Here is a 20,768-nt window from a genome sequence, read left to right as displayed (position 1 = left end):
CACCGTTTCTTCCACAGTCGAGGCCCAATCACAGGCCTTGACATGGATGAGCACGCTGTCCACACTGTTGGACCCTCCCGATCGCGCAGAGTCCGATTCCACTCGGGTCCTTGACACGGTTCGAGTGGATCGGGCTTTGCATGCCGTGCGATCGTGCGTGACGTCTGCGGCAGAATTGGCCATTGGAACACGGGTCCACTTTATTGGCCCTGTTCCGTGATCATTTTCTGCCTACTTCTATAGTGCCTCCGGATATGAGGAAGAGTCTGAGGAACACGTTTCCTCAGCCTTCTTCCCTCTTTCATCCGGACACTGTTCGTTCTGTGGTGGAGTCCACACGCCAGAGGAACACTGATTCTCTGATGGTTGGCCTCGCTGCTTCGGCGACGGCGGCGGGGAGTAAGAGAAGTGCTACAGTCACCTCCAGCTCCCAGCCTCAGAAGAAGAAGAAGAAGCCAGTTTCACTGCCTCCTTCTTCCTCCTCTTAGGCGCCTGTTGCGTTCCCAAGCAAGACAAAGGGTGCTCAGACAGGTAAGGGGAAGCACCACCACCAGGGGGGGTGGTCGCAAGCCTGCACCTGCCCGCCAGCAGAATTTTCAGTGAGTCCCGGCCCTACGGTGACGCCCCCTCAAGTTGCCCCTCTTTCGTCCGTCGGTTCCCTTTTTCGGGCCCGCGGCATGTGGGGCAGACTGGTCTCCAACCAGTTTTTCTTGAGGGTGGTGTGGTCGGGGTTTTCTCTACCGCTGTCGTCACAACCTCCATTGTCCGCTCTACCCTGGACGTTCCCCCCTCCTCGAGACCCTGCCAGATGGCAGGCTCTTCAGGACGAGGTGAACTCGTTGGTCGAGAAGAAGGCGGTCTACCCCCTTTCTCAGCCTTCTCGGGGGTTCTGCTCCCGCCTGTTCACCGTCCCCAAAAAGGACGGCCGGTTCAGGCCGGTGTTGGACCTCTCCACCTTGAACTTGTACCTTCACAGGTGCAAGTTCAAGAGGGAAACCCCTTCGTCGGTCCGGTTGGTCATCCGGCCAAACGTTTGGGCCATGTCTGGGACCTCCAGGATGCTTACTTCCACATCCTGGTGGCCCCGGGGTACCGACATCTGCTCCGGTTCGTTTGGGAGGGCACAGTGTTCGAGTTTCGGGCCCTCCCATTCGGCCTGTCCTTGGCCCCTCTGATTTTCAACGGGGACAACAACACCACATGCTTAGCTTACCTTCGCCACCAGGGGGGCACCAATTCTCGGTCCCTCTCCCTGTTGGCGGAGGAGATTCTGCTCTGGTGCCAGACCAATCAGGTCCGGATGTCAGTCCAGTTCGTTCCGGGGAAAATGAACGCCCTGGCCGACATTCTCAGTCGGGGCGATCAGGTTCTCTCCACAGAATGGACCATCGCTCACAACGTTCTACAGCGTCTGTGGGCAAGGTGGGACCGTCCTCTGATCGATCGGTTCGCAACTCGATTCAGCGCTCGGCTTCCCAGGTACGTCAGCCCCTTTCGAGACATGAATGCGTTCCACTTGGACGCATTCACTCTCTTGTGGAGGCTCCTCGATGCTTACGCCTATCCCCCGACATCTCTGATTCCGAGGGTGCTGGCAAAATATCTGCAGGAACGACCAAGACTGATTTTGGTCGCGCCTTACTGGCCAACAGCTCCGTGGTTTCCAGATCTTCGCGGTCTCACCCACGTAGACCCTCTACCTCTGGATCTGGACGGGGGAGGTCTGCTCCAGCCTCGATCATGCCTCCCTCATCCACGTCCAGAGAGTCTGTGCTTGACCGCATGGCTCTTGTGCGCTCCAAACTGCTTGCACTAGGATTGCACAAGAGTTCAGTAGAGTTTTCCTTGAACGCTAAGAGGCGATCAACTAATCAGCTCTACGACTTACGCTGGAGAGCTTGGGCCACCTTCGCCTTGTCCAAGGGGATAAAGCCGCTTTATCCCTCAACACAGGACTTGGCCAACTTCCTGGTGGAAGTGTATCAAAAGAAGAGTCTTTCTTCTAAGACTCTTCTTGGATACAGATCTGCCATCGCTTCCACGATTGCGGCCGCTACTGGTCGCAGATCTGAACACTTGATCAGGTCCTCCCTCATCGCTAATGTCCTTTCGGGTATTAGCAATGCAGCGGTGTCTAAACCTCGGGTTTCATTTCCCAAGGGGGATGTCTTTCTGGTCCTCAAACTCCTGCGTAGCAATGAGTTTGAACCCCTGGCAGGCATCAGTATCAAGTTGCTGATTTTTAAGACTAATTGTTCCTCATCGCTTTAGCCACTTGCCGTAGACTCAGTGGTATTCAAGCTTTGAGTGGCCTGGACTTTGACATTGAGTTCACCACACAGCAGTGGTTGCCAGCATGGTCACGTCAGTCTAAGGTATGTTTCTTGGGTATATTTTCTTTTACGGTAGTACTGTTCGAAAATTGCCTGGGTATCTTAACACTATTGTGACTAGCACTGCCACGGCGTTTACGTCCTGCCTGCCCAAGCTTGCCACCAAGAAACTTCCCAAAAATCAGTAACTGTAAAGAAATCTGTCTAGCAAGCTTGAATTAAGTCCAATCACCACCAAATTGTGTGTACTAATTCAAAAATGGATGCCCAGTTCAGTCGTGCTATTTATAAGTTTGTCACGCGATTTGTTTTAGCAAAGGGGGGTGAAAGGGGGGTGAAAGGGGGATAATTTGTGTTTTTTAACGTTTTTTTGTGTGTGTTTTATTTTCTACTGCTTTTTTTAAAAGTTATTTTTTAACAGAAAGTATTATAAATAATGTTATAACCAAACAAGGTGTAAAACCTATGAATTAGCTGAAATATTGTTAACATTGTACACAGAAATAAGGAGACAGTACAAAGAAAAAAACAAGCAAATCACGCATTCACTCACAGCATCCTGACTCAAATGAAACAAAACTGTAGATCTAACACTCACCAAATGATGTCTAGGTAATCCATATTGAATATAAGTCACATTTTCACAACAAAGTACCAACTGTACACCTATGAACAATTCCAAAAGGATTTGAAGGCTCCAGCCATCCATTGTTATCAGTGCTGCCACGCCCCTATAGCTCCTGCACGATTCCGAGATACATGTTCGTCTAGCAGTATCACCGCCAACCACGTGTAGTTTGCCGACTCGTACTAGCAACAACGGGACTGTTTCTTCCTCACTTTCACTGCTTGTATCGCTTTCGTGAGGCGAAAACGATACGTCCGAATCATGCTCTACGGGATCCTCTAGGTCCAACATCCGAAGAATCTCCTCCCGAGACAAGGCTCGCCTTTGATTCATTTTTTTTCCTCAAAAACGCACACAAATCAGGCGGATTTGCAAATGGCAGAAGGGGACGCCAAGTGTATCAAGGGAAACAACTCAATTTATTTGCAAGCTTCAAAAACCGGGAAGCAATCACGAGTCGTGTACCTTGTATGTCTAATACTAAAATAGTCGCTTCCCGTCCGTGGGCGTTGCAGCGCTATTACTAATATAGTCGCATCCCGTCACGAAAGTGTTAATCCTTGGATTTAAGTGATTTTGATTAAGGAGTTTAATACTCTACATATCACCCTCACACCACTCTGGTATTCTGTGCAAGAATAGTACTGTCGAGGTAAGTGTTATATTGACTGTAAGGCTTCTTTTTAAGCCTACTGTCTATATGATACTTACCGAGACAGTACTATTAGAGTTTCCCTCCCGCCTCCCCTCTTGATATGTTATGGGCTTTTTGAGGGTCTGCAGCTCATAAAGAAAGAGGACGCGCCACCTACATCCTGTAAGGGGGAAGCACTCGGACAGTGCTTGGGATCCACGGTGGCGCATGGTTATGGGAGATAATTGTACCCACTCAGCGTTTTGTCCAATTTTTTCGGCCTATAATAGATAATGTGCAAGAATAGTACTGTCTCGGTAAGTATCATATAGACAGTAGGCTTAAAAAGAAGCCTTACATTTTCGGTAAAACGATTCTGCAAAGTTTTTGCAAAGTCGACTTTTGGCTGAATTAAGGACAGCCTTTACAGTCTGTGTCGGCAGTATGCCCTACTCTTGGTTTTTTTCTCATCTGTGTCATTTGTGTTTCTGCGTTTACTGTTGCTGTTTGAGTCTTGTGAATCCTGACTTCCTGACTCTTGTTTTGGTGGTTTGCTATTGCTGTTTGTGTTGTATTGATTTTGCTGTCTGTATTCACTTCAACTGACTCTTTTTTTCTCAATCATTTTTCTGTCGCCATTTGCATTCCTCTAAATTGTAATTGTTGCTGTCTGCATGTGAATGTCTGCATCTTGTTTTGTCTGTTGATGTTCATCTCCTTCACACCTCTGTCCTGTCTTCCTCTCTGTGTATGTAAGAAACAAGAGCTTGAAGACTCGCGGTCTTGTTCCCGTGCCCCTTCATGTCTTGCTGACTTGATGCTAAATAGAGGCTGTTCGGAAATAACTCTGTTGGGGTTTTATGGGTTGTGAAAGACAGAATACTTGAAACAGACTTCCCAGTAGCGTTCTGGGCTAGGGGTGAAACCCGTGGACAAGGAGCATGTGTGGAAAGCTTACCTCAATAAAAGCAAGAATATTCACTCTTTCACAACCCATACAAACCCAACAGAGTTATGACCATAGTACGTCTATTGTATAGAACTGTTGCTGTTACATTCCCTGCAAGACTTTCTCTTTCCACAAATACATTTTCCTGTTATGCCATTTTCAGCACACGCAAATAGTGGAGACGATGTTCACCACATTTTTCAACGTACTGAAACAAGAGGAGAAGTCTCCGCTGATGCCGGTGGTACTGGAAGGATTGGCCAGGTGAGCATGTTTAGGGATTACCAGTGATTATATTAAGACCTCCACAAATCTGAGAAAATCAGGTTTTATAAGGGAGTAAGTCTTAAAGGGGAGGTACATTTACAGAGGTTATGAACAGAAAATCTGAAAAAATAAGGTCTTATATAGCTATTCTGATGGACACGTGGGGGAATTCGGGGGCTGTGATTGGATGGTCTCTTCCGATCATCAAAGCATAATGCTACGGAAGTCGGCCATTTTTGCCAATATCCAAAAGCATATTGGCAATAACAAAGACGCATGGTTCCGGTTTACCCATCTGTACCACACGATGTTTCACTGAATCAACAACAGCATACACTGACAACTTGAAATTCTTCTCGGGAATGTTTTTCAGCTTTACAAATGTCGATAGCATACCCTTTTCTGCTAACTTCCCGATGAAACAGGACTAAACCAATTATTTTCTGTCCCTAAACACCACAAAAGGCCCAAAGTCGAAAGATGTAGTACAAACAGGGGAGTAAAACTGAACAGCCGTTTTTGTGTGCCTGTGTGAGCTAAGTTGCCGACTGACACAAACTTTCGCATTCGGCTTTTCTTATCTCGTAACTCCACACTAAAGACCCCACTTCCCCTCTGAAGTATTGATATACAACCCATGGCACTAACATTCATGTAGTCTGTTTATAACTGAGGTTGAAAAATTCGCTCCATGACGAGACAAGCATAAATGCCATTCACCCAAACTGAAAACTTTGCTGCCGTCTGCTCGCGTTCAACGGATTAGCTGTTCTCTTCTGCTCCCCCTTGTTGCATCCTAGTTCTTCAGTTGTTTCTAATTTTCCGTTGATGTTGTGTTTTGGTCTTCTTCATAAGTAGTCTTGTTCAAAATTAAAAAAAACTCAAACTTCTTTTTGTTGTATACTGACACGTGACGGCTAATCCCCTCAATCTTGGGAGCACACGCAAACACCCAACTCATTCCCTCACCACACACCCAAGAAAGATTACAAGTGGAGATAGACGTCACTATGTATAAACAACTAAAGGAACCACATGTAACTTATAAGCTTTATATAATATACACAAATTAAATTACATATTCTTACTCCGAGTTACATATTAGCATTGACGCAGTCGAGATGCTAGGTTGACTGAAAAAACGCTATCCCGTCTATAGTATAAGGGAAGCAACCCAAGCAAAAAAAAAAGTAGCAAGCTTGCTACCCTGGGTTGCCTCCCGTAGCATGCATCACGCCACAGATCTCGTACCCAATACGAGACACCCTCATTCGACTCCTTTCAGCCAGAGAGACAGGTCGTGCTTTGATTTCGCTCCTAGGCCGTTTTTGCTGTCTGCTTGACACCCACCGGCCTCGGCTCCCCGTCTGCTCCTAGCTGTTTCTAGCTGGTGAGATTGTTCCTTGCATTGTTGTTGTTTGCATTGTTCATTCTGCTGAGAATTTTTCCGTCCGCGGACTTACGAATTTTGCTCAGTAGTTTGTTGTTGTGGCCGCCATTTTGGTCGCCATTTTTCGCTAGCACGTGGTGTTTTTTGCTGGTTAGTTTGGGTCCGTGCTACGGACTTTGAGCGTTTACCAGTAGCATTTGTTAGCTGCTTTGGTAGCTTGTACGTTAGTGCTAGTTTATTCTGCTGAAGTTTACGTCCTAGAGACTTGTGTATTTTTCAGTAGTTTGTTTTTCTCGCGTGACAGCATGTCTGTTAGTGAGAAAAAGCGAGCGGCTAAGGCCGAGGGTAAGGGCAAGGGCCCTGGTAAACCTAAGTCCTCGGCTTCCACCTCTTCTGCTAAGAACCCCATGGTTCATGTTTCAGATCCGAAGACTAACTTTGTCTTTTCTGTGCCTATTTCGGCGCCGGAGGAGACTTCATCTGGCTCGCGGGGGCGGCCGCTACCGCGTCCGTTTCTAACCCTGTACCTGCGCCGGAGGCTGGCGCTCTTGTTGCTAGCCTTTAGTCTTCTTTGTTTCCAGAGATTCGGACGCTCGTTCGTACAGAAATGTCGCGGGCGGACCCAGTTTCCAGCGCTGCCTCCCTCCCGGGGGTGTGCGACCCTCGGTCGTTGGCTTCCTTTGTTCCTGGCGTTTCCGGATCACCTGCCCAGCCTGCTGGCTTCGGTGATGTCTCTGGATTCCGTTCACCGGGAGGCGTTTCTCTTCTTGGCCGGCGCTCGGTGGCTTCCGCTTGCGGGAGTGCACCTGAGCAGGTCCCTTCGGGGATGTGGTCAATGCAAGGTATGTGCTCGCAGCAGCCGTCTTCGGCAGCTGCACTTCCGGTTCCCGGAAGTAGTGGTTCACTGGATAGCGGACAGACCATGGTCCCTTCCGGTTCGAGCTGCGCTTTACGTAAGCAGTCGTTCGCGGCAGCTTCCCTTCCGGCTCCGGCCGGAAGTAGTGGTTCACTGGAAAGCGGACAGACCATGGTCCCATCCGGTTCGAGCTACGAACTACGTAAGCAGTCGTTCGCGGCAGCTTCTCTTCCGGCTCTGGCCGGAAGTGGCGGTTCACTGGTTGCGGACAGACCATGGTCCCCTCCGGTTCGAGCTGCGCTTTACGTAAGCAGTCGTTCGCGGCAGCTTCTCTTCCGGCTCCGGCCGGAAGTGGTGGTTCACGGGTTGCGGACAGACCATGGTCCCTTCCGGTTCGAGCCTTGCCCTGCTACAGCAGCCGTTTCCGGCAGCTGCGCTTCCTGCCTGGGCGGGAAATGTAGGTCAAACGGGTCGTGCACAGTCATCTGTCACTTCCGGTTCCGGCCTAGGGCTTCCGGGTTGTAGCTTGCAGACTCCTCAGCACCAGCTATGGCATAGTTCTGCTGTTGCGTCTGCACTTCCGGCTCCTCCCGGCTTTTCCGGTTCGGTTCCCGCTGCTTCCGTTGTGTCGCCGGTGAATTTCGAATACGGTGGTTCTCCTGGGCATTCAGGCTTTTTGCCTCTGTTGGGACAGCAGCAGCCACCCACTTCGGTGGTGGCCGCCAGCGCCTCTCTTCAGCTGCCTTCGGTTGTTGGTGACTCTCATCTTCCTCTCAGTCAGGGGGCGAGTTTCATCGATGGCCAACAGGATGGGCGTTCGGCTTACGGCCTTCCCTCGCAGCGTCATTTGTCGGGTTCCTTTGGCTATGAGCCGTCCCCTTCAGGTGGTGTTTCGGACTTCGGGTCCGTGGACGAGGAGCAGCTGCCTTCGGCGGCTCCGGCCAGCTTCCGAATTTACGTCAGCAGTCGTTCGCGGCAGCCGCTTCCAGCTTCGGCCGGAAGTAGAGGTTCACCGGCTTGTGCACAGACTACTGTCACTTCTGGTTCGAGTCTTGTCCTATGATAGCAGTCGCCCGCGACAGCTGTTCTTCCGGTTCCGGCCGGAAGTGTAGGTTCACTGGTTAGTGCACAGGCTACTGTCACGTCCGGTTCGAGCCTTGCCTTACGTCGGCAGTCGTACGCGACAGCTGCACTTCCGGTTCACGGAAGTAGTGCCTCGTTGGAAGGTGGACAAATAATGATCCCATCCGGCTTGAGCTGCGCTATACGTAAGCAGTCGTCCGCGACAGCTTCTCTTCCGGCTCCGGCTGGAAATGTTAGTTCATCGGTGTGTGGGCAGCCCATGGCCCTCTCCGGTTTGAGCTTTGCCCTTTGCACGGCAGCCATTTCCGGCAGCTTCGCTTCCGGCCTTGGCAGGAAGGTAGGTCAAGCGGGTAGTGCACAGGTTACTGTCACTTCCGGTTCTGGCCTACGGCCTACCTTTGGGTTCCGAGCTTCAGCTCGTAGGTGGCTCAGCACCAGCTTTGGCATAGCGCTGCTGTTGCTGCCGCACTTCCGGCTCCTCCCGGATTTTCCGGTTCAGTTCCCGCTGCTTCCGTTTGGTCGCCGGTGAATTTCGAACAAGGCTTGCCCTATGGGCATACAGGCTTCTTGCCTCTGTTGGGACAGCAGCATCCACACACTCCGGTGGTGGCCGCTAGCTCCTCTCTCCCACTTTCCTTGGTTTTTGATTCCTCTCATCCTCCTCTCAGTTAGGGAATGAGCACAATCGATTGCCAACAGGAAGGACTTCAGGTTGGCAAAGAGGAAGCAGCTACTTCTGGTTTGAAGAATCGCCCTTAGTAGCTTTTCGCCTTTTTGCCTTTTCGCCAAGCCCCCCTCTTCGACAGGGGGTTGCCTCCGGCGTTGGTTTCGTTGCTGGTTCCTCAGGGTTCAGCTTCGGAGCTGGCATCGGAATACCTTGCCGCTCCTTCGCAGGCTTCCTCCTTCGTGCCCTTAGAGGATTAGAGGAAGTTGCCTTGGCCAAGGTCGTCTCGTAGCCTCCTGTTGGCTTTTCCCCGTCCGCGTGCACCGTTTCCGGTCACGCCGGAACTTCTTTCGCTTCTTACGAAGCCGTTGAGGAAGGATTCGGTTCTGCCGTTCTATGGGCAGAATCTCCTATTCTCCGAGGAAGGGGGCTGACAACTTTTGGAACTTAGTTCCATTTCCGAGACTCTCCTGCGGGCGCTTTCTCGCGCTCTGGCAGATTTCTTGGCGCCCTTTACCCTTAGTAAAGAGCAGGACGCGGAGGAAGTGTCTCACTCCTCTCCACACTTACAAGGGTGAACGAGGCACAGATGAGGCTGTCCTCTCTGCACTATTTCCATGCGGTCTCGTGCAGAAGGGACTTGTTTCTTGCCCACTCCCGGTTTTCTGAGGAGTCGACAAGGAACATTCTCAGATCGTCATCCTTGGTGGACGGTCTCTCTCCGGCAGCCTGGCCTCTCAGGCCAGAAGCAGGGGATTGAGACCAACAGAGAACAGCGGTTCCCTTCTTTTGAGCTTCAATCTGAAAGCAGCAAAAGCAGGCCGCTCCTAAGCAGGCTATACCTAAGCGGACTCAGCCTAAGCGGCCTAAGTCCTCAGCTCAGGTGAGATTGTTTCTTTCACAGCCGTCATAGGTACGCTGGGTTTTTGAAACAACAGCTGGCCTTAGGGCTTCGGGGTTTTAGCCTCGGCTGGAGCAACAGCCATTTCATCCGTTGGCGGGGGTGGTTGTTGCTTTCCTTGTGCTTGTGGCTTCGGGCTTCGACATTCTTTCTCTTTCCCAGCGTATGGGTGCTGAGAGGTCGTTTTCCGTTTAAAGGGGGGTTTCTGCCTTTGGGCTTCCCCGTTTTCTCTTTGCCACGAGCTTCTGGACTTGGTCCAGGTTTGTCTTTCGCCGAGTCTGACTTTGTCTTTCTCTAGCGATCAGACGCGTTCTGGTGTTTCGTCCAAACTTAAGGTTCACTTGAGTTGGCCTCGGAAGTAACATTCAGATTTTCCTGAGGGTGCATTGTCTGGGCAATGCATGTTTGAGAAGTCATTCTTGGCTTGTCACTTTTTCTCAGGTTTTTTGGCTACTCCTCCCCTTTTTGGGCAGAGGTCTAGCTAATGTTCCAGTTTTCGCGGTGCTGGCCTCTAGGCCAGCATCTTTTTCGGCGGCCGAAACTTTTGGTTTCTTACTGTGCCTGTGTACTTTGGGTACTTTGGTGCAATGGCCGGCCTACGGGCAGCAAGGCTCTCGGCCTTAGCCTGTGTCATAGTCTCCTGCCTGTCGTGTTGCGACTTTGGCAATTTGGTTCTTGTGACTGCGGATTTCGTCTCTTCCTCTTCTCCATCATGCTTGCATGAGGTGAGTTGGGACGATTTCTGCTGGGTTGGGCTTCCGGCCTGGTCACCCCTTTTTCACTTGCAACTATGACTATTACTTTTTTCTCCTGAGAACTCTGGTCTCGGGAGTCTGACGGCTGGTTCGCTTCACGGTTTTCCGTCTTTCTTACCAGCCTCGTTCTTTCTGTTTCGGGTTTTTTGATTCATTTTCAATTACCTACAAGCAGTCTGCTCTGCGAACACGCTGGCTTTTGTCATTTTGTTTCCGGTCTCCGGTCACATTAGGATTTGGCCACTGCGGGTCCGCATTTGCGGTGCTTATGCACTACCTTAGGTCGCTTCGTCCTCTTTTTTACCCCTCTCTCTGCTTTCGCAGGGATGGACAGGGGACGACTCGTGACCGTCTCCCTTGAGTTTTGCTCATTGAGTTGGACTCTGGTACTTGGTACTCAGGGTCTCTCTCTTTTCGGTTTGGAGTTTGGTCACTCTTCCGGAGCTGACTGTTCTCTCAAGGGCCTTTTGGGCCTCACTCCATCCCAAAGTTTTCTTACTTTGGCATGTTTGCCTTATGGTCTCCGTGAGGGTCGGTCCTTTTCAGGGCTTAGCCGGCAACCTTACGCACGGATCTTTTCCAGGCCATTAGCATTTCCTTCCAATTTAAGGGGGGGGGGGGGCAGCTTGTCCTTCCCTCTACTTGGTCGGGTTTATCCAAGACTGGGGTCCTTTTCCGGACTGTTTTACGGTTCAGAAGATTGGAAGAAGTGCTGGGCACAGCTTACTGGCTCTCTGATGTTGTCTTTCGCATTTCTTGCCTGGGAGACATCTCGGCTGTCAATCAGGGTGGTTCTCGGTCCGTTTCTGTCCTTTGGCAGTGGGCCAGTTCCTGGCAAGGGTTTAGAGTGAGTCAGTGGTTGCTTTCTCACGGGATCCTTTCCTGACTTTTGGCAGTGGGCCAGTTTCTTGGCAAGGGATTTTCTTTCCCTCCGCCTTGTCATAGCTTATGCTATCTTTCCCTCGGCTCGGCCCGAGCTCATTTCCAGGGCCTGGGCCTCCTCCTTGGCCTTTTTGGCCTATGGGGTTTGGATGATGTCCTGCGCACAGCTTCTGGCGCTAGGATTTTGTCTTATCAGGTTCTGCAGACATTGCTGCCCTCTGTCAGGATGGGTCTCGGCCCATTCCTTCCTTGGCGGCAGCTGGCTTTTGTCTCTCCAGAACTTTAGAGTGAGTTTGAACTTTTTGATCTTACCCACCACCTTGTTGGAGTTATCTGCTAATATGTGACTCGGAGTAAGAATATGTAATTTAATCGAACATTTTTAATTAAATTTTCATTTGATTAATATACTTACCCGAGTCACATAGGTAATTCCCTCCCACCTTCCCCGCTTTTAGTTTCTTTGTATTCTAGAAGTCGAATGAGGGTGTCTCGTATTGGGTACGAGATCTGTGGCGTGATGCACGCTACGGGAGGCAACCCAGGGTAGCAAGCTTGCTACTTTTTTTTTTGCTTGGGTTGCTTCCCTTATACTATAGACGGGATAGCGTTTTTTCAGTCAACCTAGCATCTCGACTGCGTCAATGCTAATATGTGACTCGGGTAAGTATATTAATCAAATGAAAATTTAATTAAAAATTTTCGATTTATACACATAACATCCACACAATTAACGCGTACGCCATACAAATACTACAACATTGACAACACATGAATTCACATAAAATTATTCTGGAGTCCCCTGTTCTATAGTCTATTCGTCTCCGGCGCTCAATAATGTTGCATCACCCAATCACACGAACACAGACACATACTATAACAGCGACAGGGTACTTAGCTTTTCAGGGATACACAATGCCCGTCAAGGCGCCCTTGTCCTTCCCTCCTCAGAATGCCGCAGCTGTTCTGATTCTGACCCACTAGAAAGGTCCCCGACTGCCTAAGCTCGTCGTTCCCAGCTCCATTCTACTGAGCTGTCTCCAGATTCCTAGACATGTAGAGCTGACCAAACCCCTTCCTCTTGCCGTCTTCTGGTGGTCCTGCGTACAATCTGTGTTGGAACCTTCTTGTCGGAGTGACCCCACGTCGCCACGTCGCCCAGGTGTCGTGTAGCATCGCTGGTGCTGGACACAGCCACTGGTGTAGTAGCTTAAATGTGTGTCAGCGTGTTACCCGTGCAGCCCGTCGTCGCTCTTCATGCGTCACCGTGAACCGCATTCACCTTCCGACAGCGTTCCCACTGTCCAGTCTTCACGTAAACATACGTCCCTCCTCCTTTGTTCCCTCCGGCCAACTGCATATAATAAAACAGCAAGTTAATACTGAACGACCCCATCCCTAGCTACCTGGCGTGTATCGATGGTTGTGTTAGTGCTCATCGGTAATGCAACCTTTTAGCGCATAATACCGATGGACATCAAGATCGAATATTACACCAGGCAACCATGTATGGAAAAGGATAATTATTTAATGCATTAGCTATAAAACGAGGTTTTACAATATATATTTATAGTTTGCTTCAACATATAAACTTACTGTCTTTATCATGACCATATGCGCCATGTGATATGTTACAAATAACCGAACAACGTACACTAAATGTTAGATTGTGGTATCCAACTCTACATTACATTACATGACCACGATTGCATGTCGCAACACCTGTATCCCTGCACAGGTATGATTCATCCCTGCATATTATTACCCACTATAATATGAAGATATAACACAACATGATCAATACTATAAGTATACTAAAGTTGTCGGGATGTCAGCCGCCATCTTGGATAATATGTGATTTTCCATGTGAACGATATTTAATAGTTATATGCAAATAATTACACACATATTATTCCACTGTACGTTCACTATATATAACTTCCCGACATGCGTTAATATATATATCCCGAGGCACTCTATACGAATATGTTGTAACGAACCAGTCAATGTCATCCTTATCTTTCCCGTGCACATTCCCACGGATATATACAATGTCTCACATTCACCGTGTCCTACAATATTACAACTATACCAACGTAAGCACAAACAAAACAAACATCAGACAACGACATCTACCCAGCCACAACAATAAGAAAACAATAGTTCACCCGCCAAGTCAATGACAACGCTCACCGTAAAACCGCCGGGTGATGGAGTACTCGCGCCCGCCAATACGTCTGCGACCGTACCGTTGTCACTCACGGGTAGTACTAACCCAAAACCGCGCCTATTTCGTTGACGGGGTGCCAACGTGTATTCGTACACCGCTGACCCGGAACTATATTAATTCCTTTACTTGCTACTTAGCCTATAGATACGCTATAATATAATTTATGCATTACATTATATTACCTTACTAAATGAGATGTACATTATTTATATTGCACTACTGTGCCCAACACATATTAACAAACTTTTGTTTTCTGCAGCTTGACCTAGTTTGTACACCGCGCGTTACCGGGTGACTATATCCCGTTCCACGATTCGGACACAACCTTGCAACATATGCGATGTTACAGGTATAACGCACCTCACATCCGACACGCATACATTCCACAATAATGTTTGGACTCCAATAATTTGTGTTGCAAATAGCACAATTATTATATACACTCAAACATATAACAATTACATTTCGTCCATGTACAAAATCCTGTTTTAGCTTCTTCTGCATCTCTAAAACTCGGGTTGTGACATATACGAATGAACTAATAAAAAGCTGTTTAACAGCTGTGTTGTCAAATCGAGTTTTTTTCCAAAGTCAGTGTGGCGCCTGCGCAAAACTAATACGCATAAGAAATGGCATCTGCTATCAAAACCTGAGATCAACGCATCGACGCAAAAACTGTCATTAAATTACATATTCTTACCCAACTCACATAGATAGCAATAACTTCGTTTGGTTGCTAAGACATTGAAGCACTCTTACATGGTAACATGGGGAGATAACTCTAAAACAAAAACCACATGCCATATAAGGCATGGTCCGTGGTGGTTATCTCCCCTGCCGGTGTACTGCGCATGCGCAGGATGTATACCGGTGACACTCATTCCTTTTCCTTCAACGCACGGCGCACGGTGTACTGTCATTTTGTAAGTTTGGAACAACAAATCAAGGTCAGAACAGCTAGATAATCGCTATTGTATTTTCAGCGTAGCAATAGGGTCCGATATTTAGACGAGACAAGTATAATGCCGACGAGTTGAAGACGAGTCGCATTATACTTGTTCGAGTCTAAATATCGGACCCTATTGCTACGATGAAAACACAATAGCTGTTAATATTGGGTTGTGTTTTTTTACTGTACTATATCAATTTCAAAAATTGTCATCAACTAAACATGCACTTTAAAAGTCAGTGAACGGTTTCATTTGTCTCTTTGGTTTAATAAGTCAATCAACACTGCCTTTTACTCCAGGGATGGTGTGCTTGAGAAAGTGAGCAACTGGTTGGGACCCAAACACTAATTCGGATTGGTTGAAATAAAAAACAAACCTCTGTTTAAACCAGTCGGAGAATGTGCTTGGTTCCCACAGGGTTGGGTACTTTCGCGTACCCCTGCTGTCTGTTGTTACAGTCATATATTTGAATGTAAAGCATGCAGAACACTCAGAACACACACTGACTCTTGTGAGCTGGCTGTTCCAGGCTACAAGAGTGACGCTGACATTGTCATGGTTGTAACTTTTTGCCTATTTAGCCAGGTAGCATATGCTCAACCCCACCCAGTGGAGCTGACTGTATGCATGTAAAAAGAATGCATGTAAAAGTGTATAAAGTCTTGAGTGAAAATGTTTTCCATTTCAGGTTCACCCATCTGATAAGTGTGGATTTCTTCCAAGATCTGTATGCTGTCTTCAACAAACTGATTGGATCTGGGGTAAGAAGAACACTGTCAAACATCAACAGCATTTGAACATCAGGAAGTAAAGTACATGTACTACAAACACAGACAACTCAAAGTGCCTTTACCACTCTTGCACAGCTTATAAGGTCACATGCACTTTATGACCTGAGAATGATGTTCTTCCTCAGTGTTTGCTTCTTCAGGCGTCCATTCCTGTGGCACGTGCGAAAGTCGCCATCCTCTTTAGAGCCGCCATGTCGATACTTAAAGGTCAACGCCGCTTGGTATGTGGGGTCAGCAGATGTAGCTCTGTAGTCTTATATCTTGTGTCACTGATGTCACTCAGTGGTGCTCTGTAACCTTCCACTGTAACGAGCCAAATGTGAGACTTTAAGTAAGTTGCATCTGTTCACTGAGAAAGTCTTCTTGTCGTGTAGAATTTGTTTTCTTTTTGTTTGGTCAGGAGCTGACACAGGTGGAGACACTTCGCTGTGTGCAGACAGCGTTTCGTATTCTGAGCGGGCAGGGGGCAGCACTCAACATCGACCCCATGAAGTTCTACACGCACCTCTACAGTGCCATGCTCGCCATTCATGCTGGTAAGGCACAAAAAAAAAAAAAATGTCCAATGACAAGGCCTTAAAAATCGCAGTTTGGGCCTTTTTAATAGACACATTTTTTAGAGGGTCAAAAGTCAGTTCTAGGGATGGGAAGAAAAAGAAGGATCGGTTGTAGTATAGGATACAAGGAACTTTTTGTTGGGGGGGGGGGGGGGGGGTCCTCTTCAGTCTGCATAACACATTTGTTTCTACTTTATAATAGAAGTAATACATGAAAGTTGAAGTGAATCCACAAACGCTGGCTGCCCTATCACTTTTTTTGTTCACATAACTCATTGATTGATTGATGGATTGATTGACTAAACTAGTCGATGGATTGATTGACTGACTATACTGGTTGATTGATTAATTGCAGGTATGTCACCGGAAGATGCTGGGATTGTCGTTGACTGTGTGGATACTGCCATCATCAAACGCAAAAAGCAGGTAACAATACCTTTCATGAGCCTAGCGCCCACATTCCTGTTGATAAATTTTGTTTTGCATTGACACTGAACTCAGGCTTATGCTCATCTGCTGGAAAAAGTGGACTGATTTACCATTCTCTTGTTCATACTACAGTGGAGTCCGGGTACAACGAATCTCAAGGGAGATACATTTTAGTTCGTTATATCAGTAATTCGCTGTAGTTTTCAACCCTAAATGGCCTCAAGACAAGTTTTCCCAATCACCTTCAAATGATCGTCCCATCGATCTTTCCTTGAAGAGTACAATCTCTGCATGTTTTCAACAGCTTCATAATATAATCCATAGAGAGAGGCAAACTAACAGCGGGAGGTGCATGAAAAGCGTCAGTTTTCACGATAAAACTTTGACTCGCTCATACCCCCCCGCGGGTTAGGGGGAAGAATTTACCCGATGCTCCCCAGCATGTCGTAAGAGGTGACTAACGGATTCTGTTTCTCCTTTTACCCTTGTTAAGTGTTTCTTGTATAGAATATAGTCAATGTTTGTAAAGATTTTAGTCAAGCAGTATGTAAGAAATGTTAAGTCCTTTGTACTGGAAACTTGCATTCTCCCAGTAAGGTAATATATTGTACTACGTTGCAAGCCCCTGGAGCAATTTTTTGATTAGTGCTTTTGTGAACAAGAAACAATTGACAAGTGGCTCTATCCCATCTCCCCCCCTTTCCCCGTCGCGATATAACCTTCGTGGTTGAAAACGACGTTAAACACCAAATAAAGAAAGAATGACTCGCTCATTCTTGGGACATAACTGCACTCCGGACTGTCCACAGTGTTGAGCAATTTAGGAGACTTCACTGCCTGAGGAGAGTATTGATTCAAACGAACGCGTGGTTCTATATCGCGTCACTCGGTCACGTATCGGAGAAAACAAAAAAACAGTTCCAGATTTCGAAACCATGTTCGCCAGCCATTGTTTTTAGCAAGACAGACCACATGTGCACGAGCTTCGCTGACGTACATCGCAAAATGTCATGACGTCACCACAACTTTCGGTTTTGGTTTGATCTGTTCCGTGCACCTCCCGCTGTTAGTTTGTTCAGAGTTCGCTCAGTCACGCGATGTGCACTTATGTTTGTGTATTTTTGTGTATTTTTGTCTTTGGAGACAATTATTGACATCAGTTCGTTGTAGCCTTGTGACTTTCAGAGACAAAACGGCTCTGGGGCGATGAAAACGTGTTTGTTAAAAGAGGGGTTCGTTATGCAAATGAGTTCAAAAGGATTGATGTAACCGGAAAGTAACAAGTAAGAAATAGAAGGCTGTCTGCCGGGAAATCAATGGCAGTTTGTTAAAAGAGGGATTTCGTTATACGCAGGTTCGTTATAGCTGGACTCCACTGTATAGTAACATGTACCAAGTAAGAGAGATTAAATTACATATTCTTACTCCAACTCACATTATATATATAGCATTAACTTCAGTTTGAGAGCTAAGATGCTAAACTATGCTTACCCTGGTAAAAGTTCAGTTTCTCTCATTTCTTGTGTATGTCTCCCAGAGAAGTGACAAATAATTCTGAGGACGAAGTTTGCCTTAGTGAATTCAATATATCAGCAGTAGAAAATGAATCGTAAGGTCACCGCGAGGCTGTGCATGTGTTGGTATCATATATCATTAGAGTTGTTTTGTACACTGATTACGGCAGATGTTTCTAAGTTTAGACCTGAGTGAGTCCATTATAAAGTAAAATGGTATTGATGTGTGTTGAAGTAAGTCATGTTTTTGGAGCTGTCACAAGGTAAAAAAAGAATGGCTTATTCTGTATTTGAACTATGAAGATAAAGTGACATACTCCAGAAGTGAATCTTGGTTACAGAGTGTTTCGTGTGGTGTTTCAGGTGACACAGCAGCGTGTGTTGGCGTTCACCAAGCGACTGAGCTCCATGGCCCTGCACCAGCTGCCCGAGGGTGCCGCCGGGTATATTGCCGTCGCTCGCTGCCTTGTTTCTGTGAGTCAAACTTTGTAATGGAACATATTCACTGATCTCGTAACCCGCCAGGGTCGTAGGAGCACTGCACTGACGAGTGCTGCATCAGCTGTCTCCACCTCTGCCACCTAACCAATCTCAGTTGAGTTTGCTGACACTTTAGTCAGAAGCCACATTTTTTTGCATCACAGTACATGTAACATCAAAGAGAAAATGTACGTAGCAATTCTATTTTCTTTTCCACACAGCATGCAGCCAAACAGGTCTTCTCCACCCCAGTAGCTGTTGGTGGTGTGTACTTACACACAAGTGATGAATGATGACAACACTTGGCCTCAGAGCTTGTGTGTGTGGTCAAAGATAACAATTAGTGTAGATTGGTGAGGACGCTTTGCATACTTACAGCTTAAACTCACTGGCTATTCCCAGATATAGCCCCGTGGAAGTGACGCCACATACCAAAAGAAGCGTAAACAGATTTACTCGGTGAGACGGTGAACCTCACACAAAACTATTTAGGGAGACAGAGACAGTCTCACCTGTGCAGAATGGTTGGCTTATGTTCTGCTGATTACCTTGAAAACTGGTACAAGTTGTAGCTATTTTCATGTGTGCATACAGATCTTCAATAGAATCATGTGACAATATTTTGTTTTCCCTGTACATTGTACTTTGTTTATGTGTGCATTTTATTGTGCTTGCAGATCTTCCCGTACACAGACATTTTGTATGACCAGGAGGTGGAAGGAAGCGGTGTCTACATGCCGTACCTGCAGGAGCCAGAGCATTGTCATGCCAACAGTGCTGTTCTTTGGGAATTGCACTCTCTCAGGGTATGTGATTCTCTTTTTGTGTGTCAGTGTGATATGTGTGTGTTTATGTGTTTGTGTGTGTCTGTGCATGTGTGACATGCATACATCATCTCTTATTATTATGATCGTACCTCGATATTTTGAGGAGAAAAGCCTAATTGAGGCATGTTGAAGAAGACAGTCGCAGTGGGCTTGTTCGAGTCAAAATATCACACAATATCCTCAGGGTATTACCAATACCTGTCCCAATACAGACCAACTAGTCTAAGAGGATGTTACACTCAAATAGTCAGTCAGTGTGTGTGTGTGTGTGCGTGCGTGTGGCCACTCATACACCTACCCTACAGATATTTTGTTTCTGAAGTAAACTTTGCAAAGAGCCGTATTACCATTGTTTGTTTTCTCATTAAAAATATCTTTGCTCTTGCAGAGACATTATCACCCACACGTGAAGCGCCTTGCAACAGCCCTGCTGCATAAGAGTACATCAGACAAAGGAGAGCTGTCCAAAAAGTAAGCTTTTCTTTTATTTAAAGATACCATTGTTCTTGTGTCACCCATCATGTCAGCATTTACAGATCTGTCCAGGCTTTTACATTGGGGAAAAAGCATCCATCCTCGTGGACACATACCAAAACTCAATGTGTTCTTGCATTTTGGGCAGAGTGGGGATGTTTTGCTGAACGAATTTAGCAACAAAATTAGTTTAATGTGAAATTCCCACTCTGCACGGGAAACAGGAAGGCTGTTGTTTTTGTGTGTGTGTCCAACTGGAAGGCTGGTTTAATGGGGGTGTAGAAACCTGGACAGATGTACACTCTTCAAAAAAAAAGTTAAGGATCGGTTGAAAAAAACGGATCTAATTATAAAACATTGCCAAAAAATTAAACATCGACATAATGATTAAAAGATTAATGTGTTTGAATTAACAAATGAACAATGAGCCTTGACCTAGAATTTTGTTTGGCAGGCAGAGTTATTTCCCTTTGTGGGACTTCTCAAAAGCTTCTGCATTTTGGAAGAAAAATGGTGTTTTTTATAGCCCCATGAAATTTGCGGAACGCATGCCAGGGCAAAAGGTTGTGATGCACGTGCTACAACAGGGTCCTGGCTATGAACATCGCTCACCAGCTTGTGTTTAAAGGTTGACACGCTGACACAATTATGCACAGTAGCAACATGCCCCCACTAAGAAAACTGAGCGATTTGGATAGAGGAAGGGCAATAGGATGGCTACAAGACGGTGTTGCTGCCAGGCAAGTGGCCCAGAGGCTTGCAGTGGCTCCCTCTTGTCATCATCAGACTAAAACAGAGATTCCACGCAACTGGAAGAGTGCAGGAGCAACAACGTTCTGGTCGGCCCAGAGTCACCACACAAAGAGAGGATCGCTTCATTCTGAGGCAGGCCATGCAACACAGAATGGCTACGGCAAACATTATTAGGCAACGCCTACAAGCTACCACCAACACTGTTGTTAGTGGTCAGACGATCCGAAACCGCTTACACAACTTTGGCTTGCGTGCAAGGCGTCTAGTTCGAGGAACAACCCTGACTGCTAATCACCGAGCAGCTCGCCGAGCCTGGTGCACTCAACATGTGAGGTGGCAACGTCAGTAGTGGGCTCAGGTGTTGTTTACAGATGAGTCCCGCTTTTGCTTGGAACCTGCTGATGGTCGCATACGAGTGTGG

General features: G+C 47.1%; 1 protein-coding gene across 1 annotated transcript in view; it reads left to right on the top strand.

Annotated features, from left to right (window-relative positions):
* LOC138981997 (nucleolar complex protein 3 homolog) overlaps positions 1–20,768 on the top strand; it is a 53,312-nt gene that overhangs the window by 30,032 nt on the left and 2,512 nt on the right. The window contains exons 13-19 of the mRNA XM_070355197.1: positions 4,708–4,808; positions 15,211–15,283; positions 15,714–15,849; positions 16,226–16,296; positions 18,177–18,287; positions 18,971–19,099; positions 19,509–19,591. Of these exons, the coding sequence (XP_070211298.1) occupies positions 4,708–4,808; positions 15,211–15,283; positions 15,714–15,849; positions 16,226–16,296; positions 18,177–18,287; positions 18,971–19,099; positions 19,509–19,591 (704 nt within the window). The remainder of the gene's footprint in view (positions 1–4,707; positions 4,809–15,210; positions 15,284–15,713; positions 15,850–16,225; positions 16,297–18,176; positions 18,288–18,970; positions 19,100–19,508; positions 19,592–20,768) is intronic.

Source organism: Littorina saxatilis, linkage group LG12 (genome assembly GCF_037325665.1).
Source record: "Littorina saxatilis isolate snail1 linkage group LG12, US_GU_Lsax_2.0, whole genome shotgun sequence".
In the NCBI taxonomy this organism is placed as follows: Eukaryota; Metazoa; Mollusca; class Gastropoda; order Littorinimorpha; family Littorinidae; genus Littorina; species Littorina saxatilis.
The sequence above is the reverse complement of the archived record's forward strand: the minus strand, read 5'-3'. Positions and strand labels throughout refer to the sequence as shown.